The 19,817-nt window shown below is 46.0% G+C and overlaps 2 protein-coding genes across 3 annotated transcripts in view; one reads left to right on the plus strand and one right to left on the minus strand.

Moving 5' to 3' along the window:
* The window catches only part of CDAN1 (codanin 1), a 33,498-nt gene extending 19,429 nt beyond the window's left edge, over nt 1-14,069 (minus strand). Inside the window, exons 1-10 of one of the 2 annotated variants that reach the window (XM_042790847.1) lie at nt 13,942-14,069; nt 10,468-11,168; nt 8,594-8,818; nt 6,183-6,376; nt 5,625-5,744; nt 4,621-4,699; nt 4,112-4,232; nt 2,963-3,072; nt 2,176-2,265; nt 1,038-1,113 (exon numbers count right to left, since the gene is read on the minus strand). In XM_042790847.1, coding sequence (XP_042646781.1) covers nt 1,038-1,113; nt 2,176-2,265; nt 2,963-3,072; nt 4,112-4,232; nt 4,621-4,699; nt 5,625-5,744; nt 6,183-6,376; nt 8,594-8,818; nt 10,468-11,168; nt 13,942-14,037 — 1,812 coding nt within the window. In that variant the 5' untranslated portion in view covers nt 14,038-14,069. Of the gene's footprint in view, nt 1-1,037; nt 1,114-2,175; nt 2,266-2,962; nt 3,073-4,111; nt 4,233-4,620; nt 4,700-5,624; nt 5,745-6,182; nt 6,377-8,593; nt 8,819-9,598; nt 9,658-10,467; nt 11,169-13,941 lie in introns of those variants that run through there. The other variant, XM_042790848.1, reaches the window with a different exon arrangement.
* A 295-nt stretch (nt 14,070-14,364) lies between these two features.
* LOC116959588 lies at nt 14,365-16,507 on the plus strand. Its single transcript, XM_042790850.1, has 2 exons — nt 14,365-14,883; nt 15,694-16,507. Exons 1-2 carry the CDS (start codon nt 14,415-14,417, stop codon nt 16,350-16,352), a joined length of 1,128 nt encoding a protein of 375 aa, XP_042646784.1. The 5' UTR covers nt 14,365-14,414; the 3' UTR covers nt 16,353-16,507.
* The last annotated feature ends 3,310 nt before the right edge of the window (nt 16,508-19,817 follow it).

Raw genomic sequence — 19,817 nt, forward strand, 5'->3', positions numbered from 1 at the left:
TCCCAACCTTTAAATTATCAGGCCTTGCCACAAATCCTCAGTCTACGTTCTTTTCTGTATAAGTATCATAATACACACAAGATTCTGCAAATCACTTTCTAGTCAGACACATTGGATTTATCGAAGACTCTTAGTTACCAGTTTAAATCTTTGGTTACCCTTGTGAAATCCTGCAGGCTTCATTAAGGCAGCACAAATACAAAGGAGAAATACAGCACCTAGGACTAATTAAATCCTGGTGATGCAACAAAGCCCATCTCACCTCTTTCCCACAATCTCCTTGAACACACATAACCGACAGGACACTGATGTAAATTCAGACTGGACACTAGAGGAATTTTCAACATTCCAACAGATTACAACTTTCTGGCAGTGCAGGGGGGCTAAAACTCAAGGCAGGGTTTTGCATCTGTTTTGCTGTCCAAAAGGAACCCACCAATAAGCCAGCCATTTATAGAGAATCCAGTGAATATCAATACTCCAATCAGAAGCATCTTTTCTTTCTTCATTCCTTCAGTTACAGTCAAGTCATATGATGCTTGAAACTGGCCAGAAAAACCCTGTAAACTACAACAGCAATACTGTAACAAAAAGAGGCTGTTGCAGCGTTACAGGGAAGAACCAGACACTCCTTGCAGGTAGTAAGTACACTCATGTTGCGAATGAACAAAACTAGGAACCTCTCGGTTTGATACATGTCAAAAATACATCCTAAGTATTTTTGAACAGTCATGATTTTTAGATATTAGAAGGTCAAAGTAAATAACCAGGAAGAATGAATTCTTACAGCTCATGATGTGCCTAGTGTACCTTATCCCTGATTTACACAGAGTTCATCGGTAATTTATCACTGATTTATATTTCTGGAAAAAGAAATTCCCATACTGAAAACTCGGCTCTCCCAAAACAAGTTTCAATAGGAAAATATCAAAGAAACTTGAAAGACACAGTTTGTTTTCTCAGTCTAAGGAAGAATCAAATCAACTTTGATATACATCTTCATTAGGAAAAAAAAAAAAAAAAAAAAAGTCGTTTACCTGGATAAGCTGTTTCTGAAAGAGCCTGGCAAAATGGCTGTGGTTGCAGGTTGCAGATAGGTGAGCCATCATGGCCCTGTGAAGGAAAGTATCACAAAATGCTGACTGGATCTCTGTAGTATAAAAAAAGCTTGTTCTAACCTCAAACTATATCAAAAGCATAAACTAACTGCTTTTAAGAAAGCCATCTCCAAAGGCCACTGCAAAAAGCAACATCTTCATAACCAGACTTCCCAAGCGCTGAGCCCCATCTGCTGACTGTGGAAACAAAAATTCTCCCTGAGCACCTGCAGAGCAAACACAGCTCTAGAGATAAAAAGACTGTCTTCCTTTCTTGCAATAATGCTGTTATTTAGGAAGAAAATTACCTCATTCAGCTCCCACTCTCCCCTGTGCCAAGCTGTGAGTTGAGAGTTCACACATATGCAAGTAAGAGAACAGCAATAGCAGTACTTCTGAAGCCCAAGGAGAAGGAAAAATTCTCAGTTTAAATCTCAGCCTTGTTTTGCTCCTGTGGCGAACAGTCACCTTCATGCATGTAACCTGAGTAGGCTGGTGGTTAAGACTAACACAGAAACCCTCAAGGAAAATGCTTTCCAAACTGTAATACTTTCTTCATATATACTCTATTTTGATAAAGCAATACACGAATAAAAGTTTGCTTTCCATAGAAAGAGCCGCAGTTGTCTTGTTTTCAGAGCCAATGTAACACTAGAACCCCCCTGAAATAATTAGAACTAAGAGCTTCTGAACATATAACAAACTTCTCCACACTTAAGAGGAGTGGGGCGCTGGAAGCACGACACGCACATGCAGGTATATACAGTGACGATGTTCAGATCACAACATGCTGGTTATGAGAGTGGCTCTTTCTGCAATTATGAACAGGGAAAGAGCTACACCAAGACTGATCAAATTAGGCCCTTGACAGATATGGCTTGTTTCTTTAAGATAACAGTTGATATTTTTAAATTTAGAAGCGAGATTACATTGATAGTACCTTCCAAGAAGCACAGCTCCCTGCAGATTAGTACAGAAGACCAGAGAGGAGATGACAACTTAGGATGCCGAGTCTAGTACACTGCACCAGCAATTCAGCTACATTAAAGACCCGGCTGAAGTTGCAGAAGACCCCTACCTGATCTTGTTGCCCAGAACTCTTTCAAAGTCCCAGCCAGTTTTTTCATGGTGATCCTCCCATTCACGCAGCAGTTCATAAAATATATCCCTGTGAATCAAGATATTTGAAGGTATGAATTCCTACTCTTCAAAATTTGAAGTAACGACAACTGAATATTCAATCGCTCCTAAATTCCCCAGCAAGAATCTACCTCAGATTAAATAACTCAAGCCTCTAAGCATTCAGATACCTTTGCAAAACTCATTAATGTTAGCGGTACTTCAGCGAGTTTCCATTTTCCATGTCTTTGACAGCAAGTGCTTAAGCTTGTTATGCCCAAGCTCTGATGGAATGACCAAAACACCCATTATCAGACATACTGAAGACTGAGAGGCAGGAAAGAATAAGCCACATGAAATAATACCTATGAGGAGAAAAAAAAGGACCAAGACAACTTGCCATTCTCCCCTCACCCTGTTGCTGCAAGCATGGAGGGAGGTGGCAGGAAGAATAAAAGCATACCAGATTTATATGCAGAAGCAATCCAGTAGGGTGACACACTGTACTGGCATTTACCAGAAGTCTCAATAACTCCTGAAGAATTAGGCTGCTGTTCTCTAAAAACATTAAGCATTTAGCTCCTGCAGTCAATATGGACAAAGACTTTTTTTTTTTTAATTAGAGTGAAAATCTTGAGATTTTTCTACAGCATGTAGCATACATGAGACATTCTTAATATCCTTTGTTCACAATTACAGAAAGATTATATCCTGTGAGCCATACAATAACAATAGAAGAAACTTACCTTTGTTTCTTAAATATGTGAAATGCTCTGTCACTGGGAAAGTTAGAGCGATTGTCAGTTTCTGGCTGGAAAGAAACAGACTGTACAGAGCATGGCAGCAGGAGAGACACCTGTTAAAAATACAAAGGCAGGCATTAGACTAATAGTCAGTCTTTAATTTATCTGACAATCTGAGACCTAGAAAAAGCAGGGAAAAGACACGATGAAGAAACCAAGTATCACTAGTTGAGTTGTTCAGACATCAGCCATTTCCCAGTTGCTAACTGCTAGTAAACCCAAATGGTTTTACAACCTACATAACGCTACAAAGGCAGAATCACTCAACAGTATGAGTGGAAGCATCTTGTCTCTCTAAGAAAACTCTGCAGAACAGACTGCAACCAGTACTGATACAGTGTGGAAAGAATGCTCTGCAAGCAGCCAAAGAGTACCTTCAATACAGGGCTCCAGAGAACGCAGGATAGTGGCTGGCAATTTTTGTATTATTCTTCTTTGTCCTATTTGAAAAGCCTATGTCTTCAAGTAACAAAAGACCTTTATTTACAGGTTTAACTAAAAATCTCAGCTATTGACATGCCCTAGTCTCAAAAAGTACACTGTACTTTGCCAAGAATAATTTCCACTTTTAAAAGATGGAAGAAACAAGATACAAAATACACTAAGGAAGGCATTCCTACCATCCATCTTTAGTTCCCAAACCAAGATGATTAGATCAGGAAACCAATTTTCACAAGCTGCACTGTCTCATCTGAAGCTTCATTTGCCTAAAAGGAATCTGTAGATATGAAACAAATCCCCTTCTCCCAAACTGCAGTCTGATACTGCATTTAACCAGTCATTCTTCTGGGATCCATGTTTGTTAGACGAGAATCGAAAAAGCAAAACATGACCCTGTCAAAGCTGCTGGTTGAGGTCAGGGCCTGGAGTACAACACAAGGCTAGCCAGCAGCAATTCACAGCTAACAACCACTGGACCTAGCAATTCACCTGCTGACAAGGAAAAAAAGTAGCTTTTACACACCTGACAAAGACAACGTGACAAGGTACTCGAACTAGAAGGAATGAGATTTAACATCAAAGCCATTTCAAATAAAATAGCAACAACACAAAGGTTTGAAGCAACATCAGTTGAGGTCTGCCAATTTTTACCTTGGCTGTGCTGCTTTCATAAGCCTGCCTGAGCCTCTCGTGCAAGGTGGGAGAAAAAGATGCAATCCGTTCATTTTCAGCCAAAAGCTTCAGCATCCCCTTTTCTAAATGGGAAATAATTCTGCCAAGACAATATGGATAAAACCCAGACAGACAGAAACAACACATGATCAGACCAAAAGAAACGCTTATGCTCATTTTTTATGAAGCTACCAAGCAGAGTTCTAAGTCCCAGGCACCCAGCGTGAAATCCTACTGGCATCTGTACAACCAATTTTTACTGCTCCCACCTCATGACTTTCCCATTCTTGTATAATTACACCAACGTTCAGTAGACAGACCAGTGCAAGGAAAACTCAGACATCCAAATCCAGGTCAGGTTGTATGTTTTGAGGGAAAATTAACAATCCCATGCCTGGAAGTGGTAAAGCTCTAAAATCCAAGCACACTTGCTTAGTCTCACACACATCTGCAGACACGAGCGGAGGAAAAAATGATATTCAACTCACTCATACTGATAATCCAGGACTTGAACAGCAAAATAAACACAATTGTGCACACTTCGGAAATGCTGTCTCCCCGACACATCTAAGGGAAAAAAAGAAATGTGAGACAACAGCACCTATCACTATTTATAAACTACAAGACCAACAATTAGCTCTCAAGGAAAGTAAGAATAGCCATACCCAAAAATAGTCTTCCAGACCAGTATCTAATGTCCAGAAGATGCCATTCCCTGCCATCTGAATAGACAAATCCCCCTGTCACTATCATTCCTACACTAATGGCAACTGAATTGTTAAATGCTGTATGGGAAACAAAAGACTCCTTCTCAACGCTCTGGCCAACATTAAGCAGATCCAGGACAAAAAGCAGACCAACTGCAAGCAGTCATCAGTTGCTGTTTCCATAGTGGGAGACTAATCTCAGCCCTAAGAATCAGTGAGTGGCAAAACAAAGGTCAACCAAATTGAAGTGGAGGGGGGAGGGGGTGGGGGGGCAGGGCGAGGTGTCTCATGTTAAAGTTACTCTTTTGGTTTTTATATCTGTCTGAAAGTACTAAGTGCATCAAGCTTAAGGATGAGTTTGCTAAAAAACAAATGCAACAATTACACATTTATATGGGTGGATCCCATGCACTCATAACCCAGCCTTAAATTTAAGAAACACACAGGAGATCAACAGCACTTCTGAGTTGGAAGGGCCAATGGGGGAGAAACTTTAGCATATCTGTTGTTCTCTCTGAAAGTCAGCGTTAGCAAGCAGCTACAGCAAATCTTACACAATAGCAGAAAACTAGATTCAACCACTATCTAGCAATGCCACTGTATCATACTGCAGAAGCACTTCTCATACATGCATGATTTTCATCTGCATCTCAGGCGAGTCCCACAGTGTTAATAAGGTGCTTTTATGGAATTTAAGACTAACTGTCTAAGCTAAAGGCAACTACTCTGTATCACATTATCATTCCACGGAAGTAACATTCTTTCCTCTCAATACTATTGCTTACCTTTACTTCTTTCATTGACTTCAAGGTCACTATCCCCATCTTCTGCAGTAGAAGTGCCTTTAGATGTCAACAGCTGCAGAACAAAAAAGAGCTCCAGAAAAATATTTGGTACCAGGTTTTCTGGAAGAGAAGAAATCGGATACTAAAGGTGGATATTCAGTATTGACCTGCTTTATTAAACAAAGGTAAAAAGACAGATACCTGTTCTATGGCAGAGTCGGCAAAGAACTCCCTCCCCACACACAGCCACAGTGTAAATCAGTATGGGAATTACTGGAAAGATGTGTCAGGGAAGGGTCTGGTTTCAGATAAGGCCGTACAACATCAGCCTACTGCAGCTCAGAGTAGTGCCTCAGGTCCACCTCCTTCCCTAAACTTATACCCAGTATCCATTTATTCTAATAACTGTGTTGCCTTAGCTTATTTCTCCAGATGTTATTTGTTTCTACACTGTAACTGACCCACAACTTTCACTTCCCATCTGCCTCCCCCTCTCACCACACACAGGCAAGTTCAAAGCTCAAAGAAAGGTCAGTCTCACATCTTCTGGGTCTTCACCTGCTATACACGATGAATAGAGCTGCGCCAGATACTCCAGCTGTTTCTTGCAGGAAACTTTAGTAGGATTTGCACAGGTCACCAGATGGCTTTCTGCAGGAAGGCTAGCACTGCGAGTGTAGCTAGGCTTAGTAGGAGTACCAGGATCAAGAGATATCCCTGCAGGAGAAGATGCCTGGTGCAGCAATTTGCATCTGAAATTCAAGAGCAGCAACACACCATGTGACTGAAGATGATACGTGGCAGCCACGCAGCCAGAAGAGGTCTTTCTCTTGCAGTCTAGCATGAAGGAATTGCTGCAATAACTAACCATGTCATTTACACAGTCTAAAGAAGTGTTTAGCATGATAGTAATTTAACTCGTCTCCCTTACTGAGAAAGGATCTTGGGGCTAACAATCAAAAGACTCAAAAGAATCACATTCAAATTCCAACTCTGCTAAAATAGTGTGGCACTTTGACCAAATTATCTAACTAGCCTATGTTACTGCTTCTCATCTAAACTGGTATTTGTTAAGGACATGCAATCTGTTAGAGACTTGAGTCCTAAAAAAAAAAATCATCACATGTAGAATTTCTGAAAGATAGACACTTTACAAAATCTATGAAAATAAGGTTCACATCCATACCTTCAGACATATTTGTAAGTTAACAATGCCCTGAGAAGATCAAATTTCTACTAAGAGGAAAGGCAATGCAACAGCTGATGAAATCCCATACTGGCAAGGTAAATGACTGAAGGAACAAACTACTTTAATTGCTGGATTCTAAATCAACAGTGATCACTCAGCTAAATATACAGACATTATAAAAAAATATACCTACAGAGGTCACCCAAAATGCAGCAGCAGTGTGGCATACATAAGACACACGAGAAGCAGGAAAAGCACCAGTAACAGCAATATCAAATGATCATTAAAGATCCCAATGGAACATCCACACCTTTAACATCATCCCACCTCTTACTACATTGTCTCAAAAATAAAATCTTTGAATGTCAATTTAAAGGCCGTGGGGAAGACAGGAACATTTTTATCTGCAGCAAAGAACTTCTATTGGCCTATTTCTAGAGGAACTGCTGTGAAGAGGAACAAATTAGCCCCAAAATGGGAGTAGAAAGGTTACTTAGTAACACCTGCCTTGCACATAAGCACCTGACAGAACTGAAGAAAATTATTTGTTAAGCACCTTGTAAACCCACTAAGGCAAGACTGATAATGCAGTTAGATACTGATTCACTTCTGCCTCAGTGTTGTTCTCTACCTCAGCATGAATTTCACTTTTGCCCTTGCTCAGTGACCCACTTGGCTGGGGGCTGCGTTAATTTTGTACCTCACTTCTCCACCACTACTGAGGACACAACAGCAGCTCTCAAGCATGATGTGTTAGATGAGATCACCTCCTGGGCAAGATCCAGCACACATACTGTTATTTCACCTACTTTAGTTTTCAGACTAGTGGGACATTTCAGGTAGAATTCAGACTGGAATAGGTACTTTGCTGAAGTGCAGAGAGGCAGGTTTGAATTCTGAGCAGTTCATATACAGTCTTACAAAGAGTGACTCGTGAGATGCTGTTGGGTCTGTCTCAGCCAGTTCTGGTCCCGCTGAAGTGAACTGCAAGGCTTAGCAGGAAAAGAATTCCACCCATACGTCCCAAGGAATTTCCCAAAAAACCAAAACCTACAAAGAACAGCAATCATAGACAATAGTTTCTCTACCACTACGCTTTGTTTTTTTCAATCCTCACAGGCTAACAGTAATTTTACGGAGAATGAAAGTCACACACTAACTGAACAGCAGAGACAAAATAAGAAGCTAGACTTCATCTCATCTCCCAGCACACACAATTTTCAACAGATAACTGCAGTAGTAACTTTAAAACAGAATCTCATGCTACCCACATGCTGCTTTCTTTGACTGCAAGCTTGTGTTAGTCTGCCTACCTTGCAAAGTCATTAACACTTTCCCCACATTTGCATCACATTTTCTTCAAACCAGACTATGCCTTCCATCACAGGCACAATCTTCAAACACAGCCTCATTACACCAGCTCAAACCCACTCACTTCGCCTGTGCAATCTAAGAAAAGCTGCACAGGGGACAGCCACACATGCAAGCCCATGACGAAACACTCTTAAGAGAGCAGTGAAGACTGAGTAAACTTCTGAGGATGGAGTGAGGGTCATTGTTCCAGAGTCAGCACATCTCTAAAAGACAAACATGAGCTAGCTGCATTAATATCCTAGTCTGATACCAGAGTCACACCTGGTTTTCGGCAAATTCTGGATTAAGGTCACCAGTAACTGTTTTGCATATTTTTCTGGTCATTTCCACTCTGATATTGGTATCACCTTAAGACAAGAGAATTAAGAATCAATACAAGCCTGTCACCACCCTGCTCAGACTGTACCGTTCTTTCTTCAGCATCTCCCTCTCCTCTTGAAGGCTGTTGCCTATCACAGATGTAAGGTTTCCTTCCTGGACAGCAGTAAAGGCCTCAAGGCTTGACCCAGATGAAAATCGAGTAGCTGGAGACTGGCTGACGGGCGTAGAAGTGAAACACATCTTTGGTTTTGAGAGGGGTCGCTCAGCACTTACAGGAGTTGGGTTGATTCGCCTTGATGGCTTGCTTTTGCTGAAAAAGTGAGAAGCAATTCCACTGAAATCAAGCTAAAGACCAAAAAAAATTAGGTCTCGAGACAGATATGCATGCAACTCTTCCAGAAGAACCTAATGCTATAATAAAATGGGTATGGAGTCAGGATATTGAACTTCTGAACTGTACATATAGTTGCTGACTTTATTCTGGTCACTGAGTAAAAAGTCACAGAGCTACTGCTAAAACCAGCCTGCTGACCCTTGCTGAAAAATTATCAATCATCAAGCCATGGAACAGATAGCACGATGCCACACAACTCACCTAAACATTTCTAATTTGAGAGGACAGAATATGCCTCATTTTAGTAAGACTCTTAATTCACCAGCAGTTTCTAACATGACAAGGAAAAAAAAAAAAACAAAACCAAAACCCAAAACATTAAAAAAAAAAAAAAAAAAACACCAACAGAAAACAACCAATCAAGCTGCCACTGTCTAACAGTAAGAGTCCAGGCTCCTGAGTTACCATAGGCCCTTTAAGTTTAGGGAAACCCATCCTTCCTGCATAAACTACCTAGATTTGTCCTTCAGGAAAAGGCTCTGTACTGCAATAAGAGACATACTAGAAATGAGATACACAAACATAAAGCATTACACTTCTCAAGAAAATACCGATTGCTACATATGAATTGCTATGGTGTTCTCCATATTGCTAAAGTGTTGGCTTCCAAACATTCTGTGACCTCTCCTCACTCTTTTTCCTAGTTGAGCATAGTGCAGTCGAGGAAGAGACTTACTGTCTATGCTGGAAACACACCTTATCTCCCTTGGCCAAAGCAGCTGGGGCATCACCTAGACCCAGCATCTGAATCTACTGTACAGACTTACAGACACATCAATTTTCAGATGGAATTTTGTGTGTCCAACTCCAAAGTCCCACTTTCAGAGACGAGTGCCTACCATGGAGCAAACAGGCTGACATGAAAGCTTTGTATTCGGTAATGAGGAAATTAAAGAGTAAAATCTCGAAGGGAAAGAGAAAAGGTCTGAGACAACCACAACACAAACAGCTGCCCAGAAGCTAAGGCAAAGTCACCAAGGAGACCAGGGCTTGCTACAGACCAGAGAGAATACAGGCATCAGCTAGCTATTTTGTCCACAATCACAGGGCACAAACAAAGCTGCACAAAGTTAGCTGTTCTGCTAACATCTGTTACCAGAAGCCACATAACGTCAATCCAAAAGCTTTTTAGCTAGCATCAGTCAAGCTGAAGAGCCTTCCAGGACAGCAATTCGTTAGCAATTGTTATTGTGTTTAAAAGAGAAATGTGAAGAGACAAGATAACGCTGACTTGTTAGAACGTGCAAGGACAAAGATGTGCTCAGCTCCGTATCAGCTGGTGTGTGCACCGGTGAGCTGCAGGCAGCATCACAAGTGAGAAGCTAAAGAGGCATCTTGGGTGAGTTCACAGAGTAGAAACCTGACTACCCACTGAAGTCAGGCAATAATCCCCTACGTGAAAACCGTAACAAAGCAGTTCTGACCGAGGAGCCCAGCAGCCACCCCCAGGTATTGTTTCTTACAGCATCTTCTGTATCTCGGCACGCACAACAGGATGAGCTAGTCAAGGAACAGTAACCTGGCAGCACAGTCCGAATGAGACAGCAAGGCAGACTTGCTCTTACTTTGTCCAGCCAGAGGCAGCACCCATGGGCGGAAACTCCTCCAAGTTGTTAAGGTTTAGCTGGCTGGGTGGGGATCTGGCAGAAGTAAGAGGCACTTCACTCCGCTTCCTTCTCCCTCCACTCCACGACACACTGTCGCTCTTTCCGTCTTCCTCTTCAGCAAGGGAACGCCCCAGATCCCGAGCTACCTGCCGGCCAGAGGCACTGACTGAGCTGCTGCCTTTCCTTCGGCCTCGTCTCGCTGGCAGGGCTTCGGGCGCGGCTGCGAGGAAGCTCCCCAGGCTGGCCTTCTGAGATGACCGCTTCTCACCAGGGTTCAGCACAGGGCTGTACCCAAAGCTCGGGCTGCTACTGGAGACCGTGCTAGGGAAGTCACCGCAAGAGCTAGACAGGTTTGACCCAGAAAAGGAAGAGGAGCTGCTGGATGCTGCAGCGGGAGAAAAGCTGGTGTCTGTGGTGCAGGTGGTCACCGAAGTCCTTTGGGAAAAGAGCTGCACTCGGCTGCTGGTTGCATGGCCTGCCCTCCTTTCTGATCCTGTCCTTGGGCTCCCATGGGCCTTGGAATTAGGAGTTTTAGCAGGAGTAGAGGGTCCATTAGTCAAGATCTGGCTGGTCTGTTCCCTTAAAAAATTTAGCAGAAAAGGCACAAAGTCTTTCTGAAGCAAACTAAGAGGTACCAGCTTCTCATGGATGTGGTTCTCCTACAAGGAAAGAGGACAAAACATTAACACAATGATGCTACCCTGTTCTTTCTTTCCATATGCCCAGACTCACTCAAGTAGTAACCGTGGGATTGCAATACACAATAAAAGCCATGACTTGTCAAAGCAGGCCACTGAAATTCAAGCGACCCTAGCGCTGATCATAGATCTGAAACTCAGCCTCCACACAAGCCATTTTGGCAGAAGTTTTCAGATGGCGTCATTCACTTTGGTCTCCAACTGGGAAACGGTGGAAATGTTCCATGAAAGCATCAAACTTACTGAAGCAATGGCCAGGAAGAACATGGAGCAACTGGCACCCCTCAGTCCAACGTTTCAAAGTCATCAACCCTGAAACAGCGGATTCCAACAGAAAAATCGAAAATCTACAACTTTTCTGTCCCCTATTTGTCTGTGAACGCCACCTGTTTCCACAGAGGGGTGCTGCAGCAACAACTGTTCAAGCACTTTGAGCCCTGCAGTGCCAAATACAAGATCAAAGATGCTCTTCCATTTCAATTAAGTAATTTTGCTCCCTTGAGACATCACAGAGGTCTAAACAGAGACTGTGCATCTTTATATGAAGTTTATACTTAAGAAACTTAAACAAAGAAAAAAGCCCTCCACAGACTCAACACACTTAAAATCTAAACAAGTGGTGGTGACCTTACAAGGGTCAATCTAGACAAAAAAAAAAGACCTCATGTTGCATGCACAGTTCAAAGTTTTGTACACTGGGTAAAATTTCTTTTGTTCCTAATACTGCACCAGGTTTCCATTTCCTCTCAATGGGATCCAGCAACATTCACAACAAATACAGAAGAAGCTCTCACAGGCAGCAACTTATTCCTCACTAAGATTAAAATCACTGCACACATATTTCCGTTCATTTATATTCACACCTCCACTAGATGAAAAGTCAAGAGACCAAATGCTATTTCTGAAGGACTTTTTTGTATGAAAGGAGGCAGTGAAAGCATGGCCATGCCTGGACTCCTACAGTACTCAGCACCTATGCTGAAATTCATATGTGAAAGTGTGAGACCAATTCAGCTTCCTGGAGAAGCAGGAGACACCAACACAGCCTGGATAACGAGCCAAGCAGCCAAAGCTCACTGCTTTAGGACGCTAAGTCAGAAAAAAAAACAGGTCAGAACACAGACCTTGCGAGGTGTCAGAAAACCCAACTTCTTATCAGCTCCAACCCAAAACTGCTATGATGAAAGCTAGAGCAAGACATAGCCTACCATTTCCTCAAGTGCCTCCCGGGTTTAGTGTAGAGGCACAAAGAAAATTACAGTCTGACGATATGCACGAGGTCAGGTAGTTTCTCCAACTTTTCAGAGCACAATCTGCTTTCACTCATCTTTCTCTGTGCAAGTTCACAGAGGTTTGGTTCCTCCACCGCTGGCTAACAGCAACCTGTCAGCAGCTGCCAGCTGCAAGCCTCCCACTTGCTTTCTCACACTGAAGCAACTGAGCTGCTCCCTGCAGCAAAAGGTGGTTAGCAACTCCCTTGCAAGGACAAACTTCGGCCTCTGCACCCCTCACCCACGCAGTGCTCGCTGAGCTGCCAGCATCTCAAACTCCATAACCTCCACGGGTCTGCTTCTGCAAGTCACGGTTTAGGAAACAGCAGACAATGTGAAATGCTGGTCCCTTCTTCCCGCACAGGTTTAGGATGACAGAGATACTCGACTAACTCACGTGGGTGACACCAGTGAGTTTTGATTTCAATTAATACTAGATGACATGCTCTGAGCGGCTCAGGCAGAAAATGGTTTAAATACAAATTGTTTCTCTATGTTATTGATGAAATACCAGCACTTATAGTCCATCTACAGTTACAAATGCTTTTATTACCACAGGAACCCAAACTCTCCGGCCGTATCATATGGCAAAACTCAGCCTACTCAAGCCCAGCAAGGACCCTCTCCCAGCCCTGAAAGATCGTCCTCAACATACAGGCAGGAGGAGCAACCAGGCGGGAGATAACGCGGAGTCTGCACAGGGCCAGGCACCGTGCCCTCCCTCAGGCACCCAGCCCCCCTGAGCCGCTCCGCTCTCCCCAGGCTCCCCGCCGCGCCTGGGAGCTCCAGCCCTCGTCCCAAAGCCCGGGCGCTGCAGGCGGCCTGCGCCGGCTGCCCCCACGGCGCTGGCGACAGCTTCACCCGCCTCTCGCCGTTACTTTCCCCGCCAAAGACGCGGGAAGCGTGGCGTGGCGTTTCCTCAGGACACCAGATGCCCGCCCGCCCTCCCCTCCCCTCGGTCCCCACTAGCGCACGGCAGCCGGGGGACCGAGGCGCCGCGCTTCCCGCGCCGCGCCCGCGGGATGCCCGCTCCCCGCCCCGCCTCAGCCCCGGCGCCACCGCCCGGCCCAGGCGGCGCTGAGCTCCCGGCGAGCGGGCTCAGCCCCGCGGCTTTTAGCGGCTCTGCCAGCGCTGCTCCCGGCGGCGGCAGCTCCCCCGCCGGCGGCCTCGCCTTCCCGCCGCTCTGCCCAGAGCCCGCCCGCGGCGGGGGCGGTGCCGCCGGCGGTTCGACAGAGCTCCGGCCCCCGCTCCCGGCCGCTGGCGGGCCCCTCAGGGGGGACGCGGCTTGACCCGCGCGTTCTTCGCCCCTCACAGCGGCGCGGCGGACAAAAATTTCCCGCGCGGGCCCGGCCCGCGGCGGCAGCGGGAGCTGAGGGGGGCGGCGCGGCGGCAGGCCCGGCCCCGCCGGAGCCAGGGCGCCGGGGAGGGAGGGAGGGACGGGCGGGCGACCCGCCGCGCGTTACCTCAGCGGAGCGGTGGCCGGGCCCGTGCCGGAGCCACCGCACCACGGCGCTGACCGCCACCTCCTCCTGCAGCAGCAGCTCCAAAACAGTCGCCATTCCCTACCCCCCCACGCCCCCCTCCACCGCTGACCGAGCACGCGCACAACCCACGCGTGGCCGGGCGAGGTCTGTGTCCCCACCCACCCGGGGGGGGGGCGGGGCGGCGGGGATTCCCGCCGTGGGAGGCGGGCGGGGGCCGGGCAGGGCCCCCTCCTCATGTCAACACGCGGGGCACGGGGCGCCTGCGCCGGCCTGTGCGCGTCTTTTCCTCTCATGCGCGGTATTTGCTTCCCCGGCGGGGCTCCGGGCCCGGCCTAGCGGCGGCGGCGCCCACCGGCCGGGGCGGGGAGGGAGGGAGGGGGGTGGGTGGGGGTCGGGGGGGGTGGGAGAAGGGGCAGTGGCCCCCCGCCCGCCGGGCCCCCCCGCGGCGGAGGATGGCCGAAGACTCGCCGAAGCGGCGCAAGGCGAATTTCAACGAGGCAGAGACGGAGGTGCTGATCGAGCAGGTGCTGAAACACGAGCAGCTGCTGTTCGCGGCGGGGCCGGGCCGCGCCTCCCCGGGCCAGAAGCGGAAGGTGTGGGAGCTGATCCGGCACAAGGTGAACCCGGTGGCCGCCTGCCCCCGCGACGTGGAGGATCTGAAGAAACGCTGGCGGGACCTCAAGCGCCGCGACCGCAGCAAGCTCTGCCGCCTCTCGCAGGGCTGCGGGCCGCCGGGCCCCGCCGCCCTCGGCCTCCTCCTGGCCCCCGAGGAGATGCCGCCCGCCGCCGCGCCGCCCGCCCGCCGCCACCACCTCCACCACCACCACCGCGCCTACGGCTCCCTGCTGCCCGCCGAGGCCGTGCCCATCGTGGGCGGCATCGACACGCTGGAGCTGCCCGGCGCCGTCGTGGGGGAGATGGGTGAGTGCGGGACCCGGCCCCCGCGGCGCTGCCCCGGACCCTCCGCCCGGCAGCCGCTTCCTCGGGCTCCGGGGGCGGGAGGGCGGCGGCGGCAGGCTCCCAGCCCCGCTTGAAAATGTCCGCTTCGGAGCACCACCCGCTCTCCTTGGAGGTGCAAAAGACGCGCGCCCAGAAGCGGGAGACTGCGTGCCGGCGGTCGTAGAAGCGCATCAGGGCGGCACCGAAGAGTAAACCCCCTCTCGTAGTAGGTGCCCGTCTGTGAGGCGTTAGACCCCCGCCGCCGGTGTTCACCTGCGTAGCGCTTAACTCCTGCAAATGCAAAAAGCCGGGACGGCGTGCGGTGCTCGGCCGCGCCGGGTGCCGCAGGAGCGTAACGGAGCGCGTACCGGAGAGACATCGCCTTAGTGCGCTGACACCATCACCCTCGATACCAAGGGATTTCTTGCAATCGCAGTGTTTCAGCAATGCTGTGAGCAGTGACCGCGTGCCCGGTAGAGCATGAAATGAGCTTGCAGTGAACTTTGTCTCTTGGAACCTAAAACTTGGCTTCTGTGGTGGGGCCGGTGAGGGATTTGTAGTATGCACGTATATGGTTAGCTGGTGAAGGCGCCTTTATGGTTTTCTTCCCACCTACTGAGGTAATACGCATTCTAAAAGCAGCAAAGATAATGCAGTGCGAGTTGTAGTGTCTTGGTTCAAGGACTAGTTAATGTTAACGCTTAGCGGCTGGGAACACATGTTGCTGACCACTGAGGGCATGAAGTTTCTTACTGACTCTCCTTTGGTTTTCCCTTCCCTCATCTCCTCTAGGGTTTAATAACGATCCTGGCCCGTCTCATCAATCCAGTCTTGAGAAGATGAACCTCAAAGAAGAAATAGTAGTGAAGGTGGTAGAGCCAGAAGAAAGCTCTGAGGACATGGCGGTGGTTCCACCTAGCCAAGAACAGCTACCTTTTCTGGGGACATCAGGTGGTGGTTCCTCTGGGAAAGTAAAAGCCAAAACAAAAGGCAGGTCCCAGGCAGACCAAAGTGAAATAACTGAAGAGGACCTGGTGCAGATTCAGCAGACCCAGATGCAGGTGATCCAGTCTGGCTTTGACAGTGTCAACCACAATCTTCGGCTGCTGCAGCAAGGCATGCAAGATCTGAGTAACAGCCTCAGCATCATGGCGCATACACTTGTTGCTATCAAAAACGTCTATGTGAAAAGCAACACTGGCCCAACGACGTACGCCACCGCCTCTACTCAGACCACAGCCGGGTACCTGAGCCCGGGCTCCCCCCAGGTCTCCCCTGCTGAGGACAGAGGTAGAACGCAGGTGGCTGGAAGCAGCAGCAGAAGCAGCAGCTGCAGCTCCAGCTCCATGTCCCAGGAACCCGGTCCTTCCGAGTTTCCCAGGCCCCCCCTGAGAACCATTAAGAAAGAACATCCAAATGGCTGCTACTACTTCTGTTTTGCAGATGTGTAAAAACTTGAATATATGTAAAGTGACTGTGGTGTTAGGTGCTGTTGTATGTTCCGCTCCGGCCTCCGACTTCAAAGGAGCAAAGTGGACTTGCCTCCCATGTTTTTCCCAGTGGGAAACATTTCACTATAGGTGGCATTAAACACTAATTACCGGTCTCCTGTTTGTTAACTCTGTTGCAGTTGGCTAATTATTTTCTTTTGTTTTCTTTATCCTCTTACTCTCTTAAAAAAAAAAAAACAAACAAAAAAACAGATTTATTTTGACTAAGACTCTTGTCTGTATCATCCTTTGTTTAATGTGACCTTTTGAAAAATAAAAGGCATGAGAGTGAGGTAAAAAAGTAACATGGTTACTTAGCAGCAGGAGCTGTCTTACACAAGTTGCTTAGTTTTTTGATTAAACCTCAGAAGTAGTTGGTTGAAGTACTTGATTTTTCTCATAGTTGTAATGTTGGGGGTGTTTGCTTGGTGGTGGTGTTTTTTTGTGTTTTTGGCTTTTCTAAGTCTGAGCTGTGCAGGGCATCACAGGAAAAATTTGTCATACCTGCTTGCTCTAGGAATGGTTTAGGACTGAGCTGTTGATTCATGAATGTACTCCTCAGGATTCATACAGCATTGTTCCACTTGGCTGCTGTTCATTCCCAGCTTATCAAATGCACCTTCTCCTCAGAGGCATTTTGTTTTACTGCACTAGCAGGGTAGGATCTTGTCACATGATTAAAATAGAGAAATACAGCAAAAAAAGTAATTGATGAGTGATGCCTGATTTTCACATGGAGTCATTTTTCCCCATATAGTTTATAATCAGCCTTTATATTCACCAGATTTTGCATGCCTTCTGGAAGCAATACTACAACATTTGAAATACAAGTTTCCATATTGTTTTACGTGAAAAGGAAGTTAAATTTGCTGTTAAATAAATTACAGGAGGCACGGGCTGACTTTGCTCCAGAGAGAACAAATGCTCCTGCATAGTTTATGAAGTTTTCATCTTCACCTATTGGAGAGATGAGTAAAATCTTCCATTCTCATAACTGCATATCCAAGGAACAAGAAAGAGAAGGGAGAGTTGGAGCAAAAAGTAACCTCTTTAGTGTCAGCTCTGAAACAAGCCCAAAGGAGTAATTTTATCCTAATGTTAAAAAATAAAATCTCCTTTTGACATTTAGATTGGGGGAAACTATTGTCATTGGCAGTATTCTTAAGATGTGTTTAAGGCTGATACATTAGAGTTGCTCTACTTTGCATAATTGAAAATTAGCAGAGGTGTTGTGTTCATATGTCCAGTGTCCATACTGGCAGGGAAACAAGAACTCTTTCACCTGCATTTTTATCTGATGACCTGAAAAATCATGCAGGTCCCTCTTCTTAAGCATTTATCGCCCGTACTCAAGTTCTACAGATAAATTTGGCCTATAGCAATGACCAGCTGCCTGTAGCTTTCCAGTCATTTTGCACAAGCGTTCCTGCTGCAAGAATTTAGCAAATACAAATGGCAGCGCAGTTGTCCCTCTCCTAGCAGCATAGGAACATGTAATCATAGGGTAAGACACGTCATTTTTGCAGTCAACTTTGACAAAGCACTAAGCCATATGAAAGGTACTTTTAAGTACTTTCTTTTACTTCTGCCCCTATACTATTATGATGTACCAATCACACAGACATAAACCTTAAAAACCAACAGCTGCTGCCTAATAAAACATGAACACAGGGTAGTCACCTTGCTGGCAAGTGTTTCCCTTCATTATCATAGATGGAATAAAATATGCAAATATCTCACAAAATTAAAACATCTACACGTACGGCAGATTGTTAATTGGGATTAATGCCTTGAAGAAGAGGAGGTTCCCATTTTCAGCTTTACTTTCACAAAAGGAGATGGTGTGGATGGCAGGTATCATTACCTTATTCACAAATTGCTGGTTTTAAAAACAGGAAAGAATCCTTTGAAATCTGATTTTTGATTGTATGTTCTTAAAAGCCTTCCAAATTAACCTGTTGAAAGCATTATTTCTCCCCCATTAGTACCGATGGGCTCTCGAGCAGTGTTTTCTGTAGCTGAAGAAGGCACCCTTCGTTTCTGTTTTGTTCTCACGGACAAAGAAAGCCAATTAACGCTACCGTGACATTCCAGGTAGATTAACAAATTGTCATCTAAGGTTTACCTGGTCCTTCTGGACAGCAGTTTGAGCTTGTCCAAGTTGCAACAGCCAATTCTTACTTGTCTGATTTTCTTTCAGTGTTTCAATTCTTTCTCCAATTGTTAACTCTTGATTTTCACTTGCTACTGCATTTCTAGGAAGAGCTGACTCGTGGCTGCTACATAGCTTTTTCACATTCCGAGCACAAATTCAAATGAGAGGTAGCTACAGCGCAAGTGCGGAGAAGCGCAGCAAGATCCTAAGAGCAGAGTGGGCAGATTGGATCTCCTGTATGAACAAAGACGACAAGTCAGGTAATGCTAAAAGACACTTCAGTGGTCAGACAACTGCCAGACATCAACACAGACCTGCCACAGCGTCTCTGCTCCGATCTTGCTTCTTTCCCCCATCCTGTCAGTTGTACCACTAACATGTACTGGAGCCAGATGAAAAACATTCTTCCATTTCTGGTATGAGCCAGATTTACATAATATTTTTAAACAAGGAAAGATACCAAGCTACCTGTCACCAGTACAGAATGCACAAATTTGTCATTTTCATCTTCAAATTAATATAGCTGGCTTGCGATTCCTCTAGGCACCCTTTCTGTGATCAAACGATGGTTCTGCTGGGAGCACCGAAAGCACACACCATCCAGAAGCATGCCATTAAATTTCTGTCTGCTCTTAACATGAAACATAGCTTTCTTGGAAATTACTGAGTAAATGAATTCTCAGTTTGTTTCCTGTCGTGTGAAGCAATTTGGTCTGTTTATATAAATGACAAGAGCTAGTGAACTGGTTGTGAAGCTTAATGAAAATACTGCCAGTTATTTGAACAGGGACAGAGTTGGCTTTTAATTTGCCTTACACACAAGGCATAACAGCTATAATGCCAAGAGATCCAGGGTATTTTTTCCAATTCTTCTGCACTTCCCTAAAAACTTTGTTCGGCTGTGCAAGGAGCAAGTGGTATTTTCTACAGCATACAAGGACTAAGACATGCAGGCACATAAAACACAAATATAAGCTGTGATGATACTGTACTTTTACGTAGTTTTACTAAAAAGAAAAATGATCTTGGAGGAAACTAGAGCAAACGGCAGCTTAAGACTGCATTTCCACATAGCACAAACTGCTCAGATTCAGTAAAAAATTCCATTCATTTGTTTCTCTGCTATCTGCCACTTAAGCGTATTGTACAGATGACGACAGGTCTCCTCAAGAGGCTGTAAAAGCTCAAAGACTACATGCAGGCAGCTGATCATCTCCAAATAAATCAATTATGGTGGCCTCTGACTAAATAAGAAATTACAATTTTGAAGG

The sequence above is a fragment of the Tyto alba genome, unplaced genomic scaffold (genome assembly GCF_018691265.1).
Source record: "Tyto alba isolate M040663 unplaced genomic scaffold, T.alba_DEE_v4.0 Super-Scaffold_18, whole genome shotgun sequence".
In the NCBI taxonomy this organism is placed as follows: Eukaryota; Metazoa; Chordata; class Aves; order Strigiformes; family Tytonidae; genus Tyto; species Tyto alba.

What these genes read in the sequence shown, in the direction of transcription:
- LOC116959588 (XM_042790850.1), top strand. Translation starts at nt 14,415, where the DNA reads ATGGCCGAAGACTCGCCGAAGCGGCGCAAGGCGAATTTCAACGAGGCA. An exon ending in CGCCGTCGTGGGGGAGATGG is followed by an intron (nt 14,884 to 15,693) that starts GTGAGTGCGGGA and finishes CATCTCCTCTAG; the next exon opens with GGTTTAATAACGATCCTGGC.